This window comes from Heterodontus francisci, chromosome 38 (assembly GCF_036365525.1).
Source record: "Heterodontus francisci isolate sHetFra1 chromosome 38, sHetFra1.hap1, whole genome shotgun sequence".
NCBI classification, from domain to species: domain Eukaryota; kingdom Metazoa; phylum Chordata; class Chondrichthyes; order Heterodontiformes; family Heterodontidae; genus Heterodontus; species Heterodontus francisci.
In genome coordinates, this window is record NC_090408.1 from 35,778,578 (window position 1) to 35,791,408 (window position 12,831).

At 45.9% G+C, this 12,831-nt stretch overlaps 1 protein-coding gene across 1 annotated transcript in view; it reads left to right on the forward strand.

The window, feature by feature from the left end:
* rgma (repulsive guidance molecule BMP co-receptor a) overlaps nucleotides 1-5,838 on the forward strand; it is a 42,683-nt gene extending 36,845 nt beyond the window's left edge. The window contains exon 4 of the mRNA XM_068017641.1: nucleotides 3,057-5,838. Coding sequence (XP_067873742.1) covers nucleotides 3,057-3,755 — 699 coding nt within the window. The 3' untranslated portion in view covers nucleotides 3,756-5,838. The remainder of the gene's footprint in view (nucleotides 1-3,056) is intronic.
* Nucleotides 5,839-12,831: the final 6,993 nt, after the last annotated feature.

Sequence of the window (12,831 nt, forward strand, 5' to 3'; positions counted from 1 at the left end):
CAAGTTCTCCCTGTGTCTGCGTGGGTTTTCTCCGGGTGCTCCGGTTTCCTCCCACAAGCCAAAAGACTTGCAGGTTGATAGGTAAATTGGCCATTATAAATTGTCACTAGTATAGGTAGGTGGTAGGGAAATATAGGGACAGGTGGGGATGTTTGGTAGGAATATGGGATTAGTGTAGGATTAGTATAAATGGGTGGTTGATGTTCGGCACAGACTCGGTGGGCCGAAGGGCCTGTTTCAGTGCTGTATCTCTAATCTAATCATAATCACCATCCAGGGCCCCAAACACTCCTTCCAGGTGAAGCAGCGATTTTACTTGTCCTTCCTTCAATTTAGTATACTGTATTCGCTGCTCACAATGCAGTGACCTCTACATTGCAGAGACCAAATGCAGATTGGGTGACCGCTTTGCGGAGCACCTCCACTCAGTCCGCAAGCATGACCCTGAGCTTCCGGTTTCTTGCCATTTTAATTCAGCACCCTGCTCTCACATCCATATTTCTGTCCTTGGCCTGCTGCAGTGTTCCAGTGAACATCAATGCAAGTTCAAGGAACAGCACCATTAGGCACTCTACAACCTTCTGGACTCAACATTGAGTTCAACCATTTCAGAGCATGACTGCCTTTTTAAAAAAATGTTATTTTATTTTATTTTTTAACCATGAGCTTGTTTTAAACTTGTTTTTCATGTTTTTGATTTTGGACCGAGTTGTTCATTATTCTACCATTAACACTTTCTGGACTAACGCTTTGTCTTTTACTACAACTATTAGCACTCCCTTTGCCTTTTGTTCCCTGACATCTTTGTCATGTAATCTCTCCTGCCCTCTGCCCTATCACACACCTTCCCTTTTGTTCTTCTTCCCTCTCCCCCCTTTTCACTTGCTCAAAGACTGTTACATTTCTAACCTTTGCCAGTTCTGATGAAAGGTCAGAGACCTGAAACATTAACTCTGCTTCTCTCTCCATGGATGCTGCCTGACCTGCTGAGTATTTCCATCACTTTCTCTTTTTATTTCGCTTTCCCCTTTATGTCCTGGGAAACCCACCTGGACTCCTGGACAAATGTAGACATACAATAATAAGAAAGGGGAGGAAAGGCCCATCAATCTCAGTCAGTCCATTAGACACCCTGCACCATCCTGCCACCTGTGGAAATGTGAATCTTTCAGGGAGGCCAAAAAAAACACAATTTCAGGAAAAACTCTGGGAAATTGATGAGTAATTAAGGTGAAACTATTACCATTTGCAGAAGGGTTGATCACCAGAGGATACAGATTTAAAGATCCAGTGAGGAAACATTTGTTTACGTAGTGAATTGTTAGGATCTGAAGCGTGCTGCTTGAAAGGGTGGTGGGAACAGATTCAGGAGTAACGTTCAAAAGAGAATTGGATAAATACTTGAAGGGAAAAAATTTACAGGGCTGTGGGGAAAGAACGGGGAACTGGGATTAATTCGATAGCACTACCAAAGAGCCAGCACAGGAATGATGGGCCAAATGGCCTCCTTCTGTGTTCTTTTATCCTATGATTCTGTGAAATTCCTCCCCAACTCCCTAAGGCAATCAGACCAGCTTCAGGTTACTCATGATCCATGAAACACAATTAAACTGGCCTCTCTCCCATCATTTCTCCCAGTTTCCTTAGGGCATGGCAGTTCAGGAGAAACCATCTCTATCCATTGACCAGTCTCACAGATCACCAATGCCTTTCCCTATGTTACGTCTAACACCCTTTAGTAGCTCTTCCATCAAAAATTTATTACACTCTTAAATGTTACGAGCTCTACTGCTTTCACTGCCTTTCTGAGTCCCTGGGTTTACGACGCCACGTTGGTAGAAATTCTACTTTAGCTGTTTCTTTGCGTTCCTCCCTAATCCGCAAATCCATATCCCCTCGTTCTGGAGCTTGCTTTCATTTTTTAAAATTTGTTCGTGGGATGTGGGCGTCGCTGCCAAGACCAGCATTTATTGCCCACCCCTAATTGCCCTTGAGAAGGTGGTGGTGAGCTGCCTTCTTGAACCGCTGCAGTCCATGTGGGGTAGGTACACCCACAGTGCTGTTAGGAAGGGAGTTCCAGGATTTTGACCCAGCGACAGTGAAGGAACGGTGATATCGTTCCAAGTCAGGATGGTGTGTGGCTTGGAGGGGCACTTGCAGGTGGTGGTGCTCCCATGCATCTGCTGCCCTTGACCTTCTAAGTGGTAGAGGTCACGGGTTTGAAAGGTGTTGTTGAAGGAGCCTTGGTGCGTTGCTGCAGTGCATCTTGAGATGGTACACACTGCTGCCACTGTATGTCGGTGGTGAAGGGAGTGAATGTTTGTAGATGGTGTGCCAATCAAGCAGGCTGCTTTGTCCTGGATGGTGTCGAGCTTCTCGAGTGTTGTTGGAGCTGCACCCATCCAGGCAAGTGGAGAATATTCCATCACACTCCTGACTTGTGCCTTGTAGATGGTGGATGGGCTTTGGGGAGTCAGGATAATAAATATCCTTCTGGAATCCTGTTTATAAGGTCACCTCTATGCTGCCTTTCTTTTGATGTAAACATTACCCGTACATTTCGTCTTCTCCTGCAGTACTCAACCCCGTTTATTAACATAGTTAACACTAGAATGAAGTCCTGGTGGTTACAGATCTCATTAGTGATGGCAGTGCTGAAAGTTTGAAAGGATGGATTAAGTGTATTCTGAAATATTAAAGGATATTAGCTTAAACCAAAGAATCATCAGGAGAGAAAGAGGCCATTCAGCCCATCTTTGAAAGAGTTATCCGGTTGATTCCAATCACTTGCTTCTTTCTTCATCACCCTGGACTAGTTACATGTAGAGCGGACTGCATAGAGAGGACAGATTTCCTGAAGGACATTAGTTAACTAGTTGGGTTTTTACAATAATCCAGCAGTTTCACAGTCATTTTAATGGGGCCTGATTTGTTGAATTCAATTCGTAGCTTGATGTGATGGGATCTGAGCTCTTAACTATCAATAGCAGAGTTTTCTGGAGCATTGCTCTGTTAAGTTGGATGAGGTACTGATTGTTGTCTTCCTGTCGCTTCAGCTTACGGTCATCTTCAAGAATTTCCAGGAGTGCATTGATCAGAAGGTCTACCAAGCAGAGACAGACGACCTCCCAGCTGCCTTTGTTGACGGCTCCAGAAACGGTGGCGAGAAACACGGGGCCAACAGCCTGAAGGTAATGGAGAAAGTTGCCGGGCAGCACATCGAGATCCAGGCCAAGTACATCGGGACCACCATCGTGGTGCGGCAGGTGGGCCACTACCTGACCTTCGCAGTGCGGATGCCGGAGGAGGTCATGAACTCCTTCGAGGACAACCAGAGCCTCCAGCTATGCTTGAAGGGTTGCCCTACCAATGAGCGAATGGACTGGCGGCTCCCGCAGCTCGCAAAGACAGGGGGCGGCCGCCCCTCGTCACCGGGCAAAACCCCCCACGGGGCCTTCACGCACGAAACCGCAACCACCAAGTGCAAGGAGAAGCTGCCGGTGGACGACCTGTACTTCCGATCGTGCGTTTTTGATCTCTTGACTACTGGGGACGTAAACTTCACCCTCGCGGCTTATTACGCCTTTGAAGATGTCAAGAACTTGCACTCGAACAAAGACAAGTTTCATATTTATCAGAGGACAGCTGATCTCCCACCAGGAAACTCTGCCCCTGGGCGATCCAGTCTCCAAGCTCTCGCCATCAAACACTTAGTGCTTATCTGCTGGGTGTGGTGCTGCCTCACACATCTATAGCCATCTTTATGTGACTTTTGAAACAGTTTATTTTGGTCTGTCGTGTTTTCGGTTTGAATTGCCGGTAACTACCTATCTCGTACCTCGTTTGTGCTTGTTAGTAAATTATTTCTTTTCTGAAAGAAAAACCCACACACACATTTCTTCATTCGCGCTGTCTGGTGTTAGATGGATACCCATCGTCAACAGTGACATCCCATTTATGGTCGTGATTACGTGTTTGTGACAGTTTGTAGAGAATTGGCATACTGTGCGGAGTTAGCACCAGCTTGCAATGATGGTGTAAACCAAGGGCCCGTGTGGTCATTATTACTTCCTTCTCTCCCCACCCCCAATCCCAGAAATGAGGGTTCCACATCCTGACTCTTGACGACACTTGCCGTAGTTTAAATCACACTTTATTTTTCAGGCTGAATGAAAAAGGAAACCCAGTGTAAGGTCACAGATTCCCTTTTGCACTTTACTCAGTTTCTGGCACTAGACGTTGCTGATGTAGCATTAATGGAGCCCCTACTCCCTCTGATGGCAAAACCCTCACGAGGGAAGAATGGGCATAAGGCAGATCCTTTCATTCCCACAGTACTCAAAAGCTGTGGAGTTTCAATCTCATGCTACACTCAATCCATCTACTTTCAGAATATGTGCATCAGTGGGCATCAGTCCCATGACTATTGGGTTCTCCCCCAGCTCCCACAGATTTTTCCCTCCTCGTGGGCTACAATGGCACCAAGCAAGTGGCCATTTATTCTTCCTGTGTGAGCCTGGTGAATCTTGACAGGCTCACAGACGTATAGGGGGCATCACAGCATTCTCGTTTCAGCCCGTGCCCACACAATGACTTGACAGCAAGCCGGAGCCAACACTTGCTAATGTGTTTCCCCCTCTCAAACCCCGAGGTACTGAGGCCAACCCTATGGATGAAAGCAGCTGGCTCAGGATGGGGTCTTGCACATCTGTTTTGCTCAGTAACACTCTCAGCCAAACAGTGGAGCTGGGCCTTTGGTTTCATGTTTGCTCCATGAGCAAATCCGGCACAATCAAATTACATGCAAGCAATGTATTGGAGTGTCGTGGAACTGTGTGCCCTATCTCTCCATCGTGTTGTGTAGTTTGGATCCACTTCCAGTGTCTGACATTTCACAGAGTTTCATACCCCCTTTATCTTGTGCCCAGAGCATTGGTGCTTTGCTTGCCCACCTGTTGCACTGGTGCCCAGTTCACCCTGCTGGTAAATTTGTTTAATCTCGACCGTGTGCCGTTCAGAAGCTGGGAACACAGCTTTGGCCTTCTGGTTTGTACGCCAGTGACAAAAGCACGTTACTGACAGGCCACCAGCTCTCGTTGCCCAGAGTTAGAGCAGAGATGGCAGACTGTGCACAGCGACGGATGGCAACAGTCAGTTCTTGTAACTATCAGCTCTTCAGGAGCTGCTGCCCGAGACTGGGAGAGGTGGTTACACCTGCACTGAATCTGAGCCAGATTCATCGACAGGATTTACTGAACGTGCCTGAATTTGAACTTGCCTCCGTTTCACTCCATATTGAATTGTGTGAATTTTGGCCTCTTCACTCCACCCCCATGGCTTTCCCCATACGTAGAAAACACCTCTTTAGCGAGCTGTATTTAATACCTGCGGCTGTGCCATTCTGGGATCTACTGCAGTAAGGATCTCCGTTTGGCACACAGTAACTGTAAAAGGATACAAGTTGCACATAACAGGCTAAGCGAGGAAGGGAAAATCTGCACAGTATTGAAGCGTCACAAGCCAAAATCTCCTCCCTGAGGGTTCAGTTGATAAATGCATTTCCTCACATGCTAGTGAGCTGGAGAGACATAGGTTCAATGCTCAGTCTGGGCTTCAGCAGCAGAGAAAATAGAATTCTCCTCAATGCCTCAGGCGAAGGAGGAGGGAGATGGGCCAAGGTTTCTGCTCTTGTTCATTGCTGGACAGAAGTGTGTGTCTATGTGTGGACAGCAGCAGAGGATGTGATCAGACTGGGCTGTGGGCTACTCTTGTGATCTTGTGCATGGATCAGCTTCCCAACCCAGGTCAATGTGACCCTAACCCTGAGATGGTCATGTAGCCAAGACGGGGGCGGGGGGTGGGGGTAAGATTAAGATAGGAACAGATTTTATAGCTGTATATAAAACTAAATTCACTTTTTAAAAAAAAAACAGCTTTATTATTTATTGTGCGGAATGACACACAACATTTAGTTTTCAAGGAAACAAACAGACAAGCTAAAAAAACAATCGCGATAGATCAAAATGAACATTTGGCAACTCTGTAAGATTGATAACTTGTTTGAAAGGTTTGCAGTGAGTTAACGGAACACTAAAGACATAGTTAAATATCCCTGGGAGGGAGGGAGTGGGTTAAGTGGCTCCAGTGAACAATTTGGGAAAATCGTGCAGTCTCGCTGCTGTGTATCCCCTCAATATTGGTATTGGACACATCTGTAGATTGTGGTTTTAAAGGTATTTGTTTGAAATTGAGGGTAAAAGCAGTAGACAGGTGTATTCTTAATTTATAAGCTCCAGTGTCGGGCAAGACATGTTGCCATGACAACACTCAACACTGCCCCACGGTTAATGGCTATAGGGAAGTGTGCAGTGCGCAAGAAATGTCCATTAGGCTTTAATTCTGCCCCTGTCCCCATCATCATCAAGTGAACTCTCTCTGGGGAGGGGTGGGGGCGGTGTAGAGGGGAGGCCTAGATTCTCTCAAGGCTGTCTGAATAGTATTGGAGCCAAATCCAGCAAAAGTAATCAAGTTAAGAATTTGATCATTACAACAGGCCTCACAGCCCGGGACTCACCATCCAGGACCCCTCTCATCATAGAATGAAGCTTCTTTGCACAGTTTTTTAGGTTGACACTGAGCGCTGATACGCTCACTCCCCAACTTTCACCTTCCATTTGTTGCTTATGTTCGGTGCCTTTCCTATTCGGACAGGCACCTGCAGCTCGTTGGTACTTTGCCTGAGTGGTCGCACTTCAAAGGTGAGGCTAGACTGTGAGTGTCAGCAGGTTGTTTTGAACCGAATCCTGCGCCCACTCTTCCCCCACCCTCCCTCCATCTGCACAGGCAGCTCGAGCACACATCACTAGAAGACGATCATCAGCAGGGACCCTGACTGGTGTATTTGTATCTGCTTCCCTCAGCCACACTGAGACCAACTCTCGTAACCTCTGTTGTAACTAAAGAAGTCGTTTTAAATTTAGGACAGGTGGGAGTGAATAGCATCCTCCAAATCGAAGTGTAAATTTGAAGCCCACTTCAGAAAGAGATAAATGTGAGACACAGAACAACATTCACAAGCTTAAAACAGAACAGCCCCAAGATCCACTGACAAAATTTTAACACAGTAATTAATCACAGACGCCAATTAAAATGATCCCGCCCCACGGCCTGAAGGCACTTTATCTGGACAGCATTGTGTCCTGGTGTGACTCTTGGTGTGAAGCTCACTGCATGGCATGGTGTTGCTACGACAGTGTAAATGCAGTGTTGTATATGGTTGGGTGTAATTTATCTTTGTTGATAATAATATATGGAGACTCATGGTGAACATTTGTGACTGTACATATGGAGTAATGTAATATTTCTTTAAATATTAATGTCTGAAATTTTAACCCCAGCAGATAAGTTTACCTGTTAATGTGCTTTGGTTGCATTATGTTGGCAAAAAAAAAAGGATTTGCGAAAGCGGGCCTTTAAGATTTCTTTAGAATTAAAGGGGTCTCGTCGGCATTGCCCGTGAGGGAAAACATCTTCACTGTGATGACGGTTGTGAGCAGCGGTCTTTATCCCAACACGCACCGCTCCGTTTTCAAGGCGGAATGTGGCACCACGATGAGGCAGGATGAGATCTCTTTGCCCCTCCCTCAACCTTTTCTCCCTCGCTTGCCAAGCGGCTCCATATGCCGACAGTGCCCCTTTAAGAGAGATTTATAGGAATGGCACTTTATTTCAGTTGTGTTGTGATGATTTTTACAGTGACTGTAGTTCTGCTTTGTTTGAATTGTTGAGACTGTAATAGGCGGGCATTGCAGTGCCCAGGGAAGGCATGGCATGATAGTTGGTGTTTCCATAAAAAAAAAACCTTTTTGGTAAAAAGAAACGAACAACTCCATTCTTTATGTAGAAATTCAGCAGGACCCCCTGCCTGTACATAATGTAAATTATTTATTATTGAAAAAAACTACAAGTAAAATTTTTGACTAAGAATTTCAAAAATTCAGTGTGTTGGCTTTGTTTCTGTGTTCATTAAGCTGAGGGATGTTAGTACTGAGGGGTAGAATGCTGTCCATTTTGTCAGCATCAAGCACTCAGCTCAAATACAGCACAGGTTAGATCCAGAGTAAAGCTCCCCCTACACTGCCCTATCAAGCAAACCCAACTGGGATACAGCATAACTTCAATACAGAGTATACTGCCCCATCAGGTATAATATGAGGTTTCTCTATTTGTTTAACAACATTTCTCAAATCTCAGATGAGCTCTCTGCACTGCAACAGTTATCCTGTGGCCGCTCTGATTGACTGCCAATTCAGGGCAGTTTTCGGCAGTTGTCATAGTAGCTGGCTTGAGACAATCCAAGCTCTACCACAGTAGCCCTGCAGTTGGCTGCTAGAAGTGGGGGGGGTGATGATCTTCTGTTCCTCCCTCACTGTGGCCTCCACTTAGTGCTTCACCTGCCGACAAGGGTTTGCATTTATACAGTATTCTTAAATTCATTCTCAGGATGTGGGCATTGCAGGCAAACGCAGACTATATTAGCCATTCCGAGTTGCCTTCGAGAAGGTGGTGGTGAGCTGCCTTCTTGAACCGCTGCAGTCTATGTGATGAAGGTACACCCACAGTTCTAGTAAGCTGGCAGTTGCAGGAGTTTGACCCAGTGATACATACAAACATACATACATATTAGGAGCAAAAATAGGCCATTCAGCCCCTCTAGCCTGCTCCACCATTCAATAAGATCGTGGCTGATATGTTTGTGTCTCGAATTCCACACTCCCATCTCCCCCGATAACCTTTGATTCCCTTGCCTAGCAAGAATCTATTTACCCCACCTTAAAAATATTCACTGAGCCCGCCTCCACCACCTTCTGTAGCTGAGTAAAGGAACTGTGATATATTTCCAAGTCAGAATGGTGTGTGAGTTGGAGCAGAACTTGGGCGGTGATGATGTTCCCATGCACTTGTCCGTCTAGGCGAAGGAGGTTGCAACAGAAGTAATTTATATTCAGTACTGTAGTGCCTTTAATAAAATGGAACATTGCAAATCACCTCACAAAGACATGCAAAGAGAACAAAGGCCAGGCCAATATTAGGACAACTACCTGAGAGTTTAGTCAAAGAGATGGGGTTTTTAGTTTTAGTTTAGTTTAGTGATACAGCACTGAAATAGGCCCTTCGGCCCACCAAGTCTGTACCAGCCAACAACCACCATTTATACTAATCGTACATTAATCCCATATTCCCTACCACATCCCCACCATTCTCCTACCGCCTACCTACACTAGGGGCAATTCACAATGGCCAATTTACCTATCAACTTGCAAGTCTTTGACTGTGGGAGGAAACCGGAGCACCCGGAGGAAACCCACGCAGTCACAGGGAGAACTTGCAAACTCCACATGGGCAGTAGCCAGAACCAAACCTGGGTCACTGGAGCTGGGAGACTGCAGTGCTAACCACTGCGCCACCGTGCCGCCCTTTGGGTTGCAGGAGGTTTTCCAAGGGTGGAGAGAAAAGTCGAAATATTGAGAGTTCCAGACAGTAGGATTGAAGCAGCCACTAGGACTGGGAGGAGGTGGGTGTGATTGGAACATGGCTCGCAAGATGGGAGGAGGTTGCAAAAGAAAAATGAGGAAAAGGATTGTGAGTGATATCATTGGAGGATGGGGAGTTGATGTAAATCGGAAAGAATGGGGTGATGGACAAGTAGGACAGGGTACAGTTGGCGTTTATGGAAGATGGAGGATTGGGGACTGATGAGGAGAGTAGCTGAGTCTGGAAGTGTCAAGAGTCTCATGGGTTCACATGGGAAATGATGCACGGATGGACACGAGTGATCTTGTGATAGGATGTGGGATTCACAGCACAATGCAGAAGTAAACAAGATTGTTAACTGATCGAGACAGTGATTGGGAGATCCGGTATTAGTAGCAGGTATTTCAAGATGATGGCTGATGTTGGGATGGAGCTAGTTACAATTCAATCCAAGACAATGTTGAACCAATGGTTGATAGCAGCGAGGTAGTCGAGTGCCTGAGAAAAGTGGTGGATAGAACTGGGTGTCATTAGCCTGTACATGGGAGCCAACTGTGTGCTTGCTGAGGAGCAACATGCGGGTAAGGGAGAAAAAGGGACCAATGGCAAATGCTTGGGGGGCGGGTTAGAGTGTGGGGGAAGAGAAGAGATGCAATGGCTGTGTTTGGTTAGGCAGGGAATGAACCATGCAAAGGACTGTCTTATCAAGCTGGATGCTGGAGGAGCGTCATCGGAGGAGAACGGCACAATTAGTCCTATTGAATGCTACAGAAAAGACAAGGAGAACAAGACACAATGCATCACTATCCCAGGCACAAAGGGACATTCACTAGGGCCATTTTGGTGCTGGGAGAAAGGCAGGGCAGAACAGAACTGGCAGTATCAAACTGGTAATTTTGGGAGAGGTGGGCACAGAGCAGAGATAACTGGACAATTGGAAAATAATGATATGATTGGGCCGAGTCAACATGGATTTATGAAAAGGAAATTATGTTTGGCAAACCTGTTGGAATTTTTTTTTGAGGATGTTACTTGTAGCAGAAATAAAGGAGAACCAGTGAAAGTGGTGTATTTGGCTTTGCAGAAAGCTTTTGTTAAGGTCCCACACAGGTTAGTAAACAAAATTAGAGCGCATAGGATTGGGGGTAATATACTGCAATGGACTGAGAATTGGTTAACAGACAGAAAGTAGAGAGTAGGAATAAATGGGTCATTCTCAGGATGGCAGGCTGTTACTAGTGGGGTACCACAAGGATCAGTGCTTGGGCCACAGCTGTTTACAATCTATATAAATGACTTGGATATGGGGACCAATTGTAATATTTCCAAATTTGCAGATGACACAAAACTAGGAGGGAATGTTAGTTGTGAGGAGGATGCAAAGGAGGCTTCAAGGGAATTTAAAAAAAAAAAATCTTTCATGGGATGAAAGGCCAGAATTTGTTGCCCATCCCTAAGTGCCCTTGACGACTGAGTTGCTTGCTAGGCCATTTCAGAGGGCAGTTAAGAGTCAACCACATTGCTGTGGGTCTGGAGTCACATGTAGGCCAGACCAGGTAAGGACGGCAGATTTCCTTCCCTAAAGGACATTAGTGAACCAGATGAGTTTTTACAACAATCGATGATAGTTTCTTGGCACCATTACTGAGACTAGATTTCAATTCTAGATTTTTTAATTAATTGTATTTATTAATTAATTGAATTTAAATTCCACTATCTGCCATGGCAGGATTTGAATCCATGTCCCCAGGGCATTAGCCTGGACCTCTGGATTACTAGCTCAGTGACATTACCACTACACCACCATCTTTGGACAGGCTAAGTGAATGGACAAGAACATGGCAGATGAAATATAATGTGAATAAGTGTGAAGTGATCCAGTTGGGTAGAAAAAAAAAAGGCAGAGTATTTCTTAAATGGTGAGAGGTTGGGAGGTGTTGATGTCCAAAGGGACCTGGGTGTCCTTGTTCATGAGTCACTAAAAGCTAGTATGCAGGTGCAGCAAGCAATTAAGAAGGCAAATGGTGTGTTGGTCTTCATTGCAAGGGGATTTGAGTACAGGAGTAAAGATGTATTGCTTCAATTGTACAAAGCATTGTTGAGACCACACCTGGAGTATCGTGTACAGTTCTGGTCTTCTTATCTAAGGAAGGAAACACTTGCCATAAAGGGACTACAGCAGAGGTTCACCAGACTAATTCCTGGGATGCTGAGATTGTCTTATGAAGAGAGGTTGCAGAAACTGGGCCTGTATTCACTAGCGTTTCGAAGAATGAGAGGTGATCTCATTGAAACTTGCAAAATTCTTACAGGGTGTGACAGGGTGCATGTGGATAGGATGTTTCCTCTGGCTGGTGAGTCTAGAACCGTCTCAGAATAAGGGACTGGCCATTTAAGGCTGAGATGAGGAGGAATTTCTTTACTCAGAGAGTGGTGAATCTGTGGAATTCTCTACCCTAGAGGGCTATAGAAGCTCAATCGTTGAATATATTCAAGACAGAAATGGATAGATTTCTGAACACTGACATCAAGGGATATGGGGATAGTGGGGAAAAATGGTGTAGAGGTAGATGATCTGTCCTGATCTGTTTGAATGGTGGAGCAGGCTTGATGGGCCGAATGGCCTATTCCTGCTCCTATTTCCTATGATCCTATAAGTGGTGACATGCTTAAGGACCTTGGAGGAAAAGGAAGTTAGGAGATGGGGTTATAATTTCAGAGGACAGACATGGTGTGGCCTTGATTTGAAGGATGGGAGTTTTGTAGGAGTGCCTGAGGAAAGGGAACCATTGATGGCCTCCGCTGACATGGGGGGCAGGAAGGGAAGTCGAGTCATCAAGAGATGAGTGGGGAGAGAGATCGAGAGTTTAGGAGTTTTATGTCATAGATGAGCTTGGAGAGGATGGGGGAATGGGAATGTAGTTGCAGAGTAAAGGCCTGCTTGGGTATACAATTTAAACCCAACCTGGGCCTGACCCGACCACGTCTAACCTGATCCTGGCCCGAGTCCTTTGGTTTCTTCCCGTGCCCGACCCGACTACCGGAAATTAACGACACTTACTCTTACTTCCCTTTCCCTCCCTGACCAAAAGGACACCGTGTCCAACCCGGGCCAACCCAAACTCGAATGCCGGACCCGGAAGAGCGACCCGACCCAAACCCGACACGTTATCAGCTCCCATTGGGTTTGGGTCGGGTAGCTATGCTCTACTGCAGAGAGAATGGTTCCTGGGCTCGAATGGGTGGAGGTCGGGGATGGGGAGGAGAGTAAATATCTGAGGGGGCAAATAAATCCAT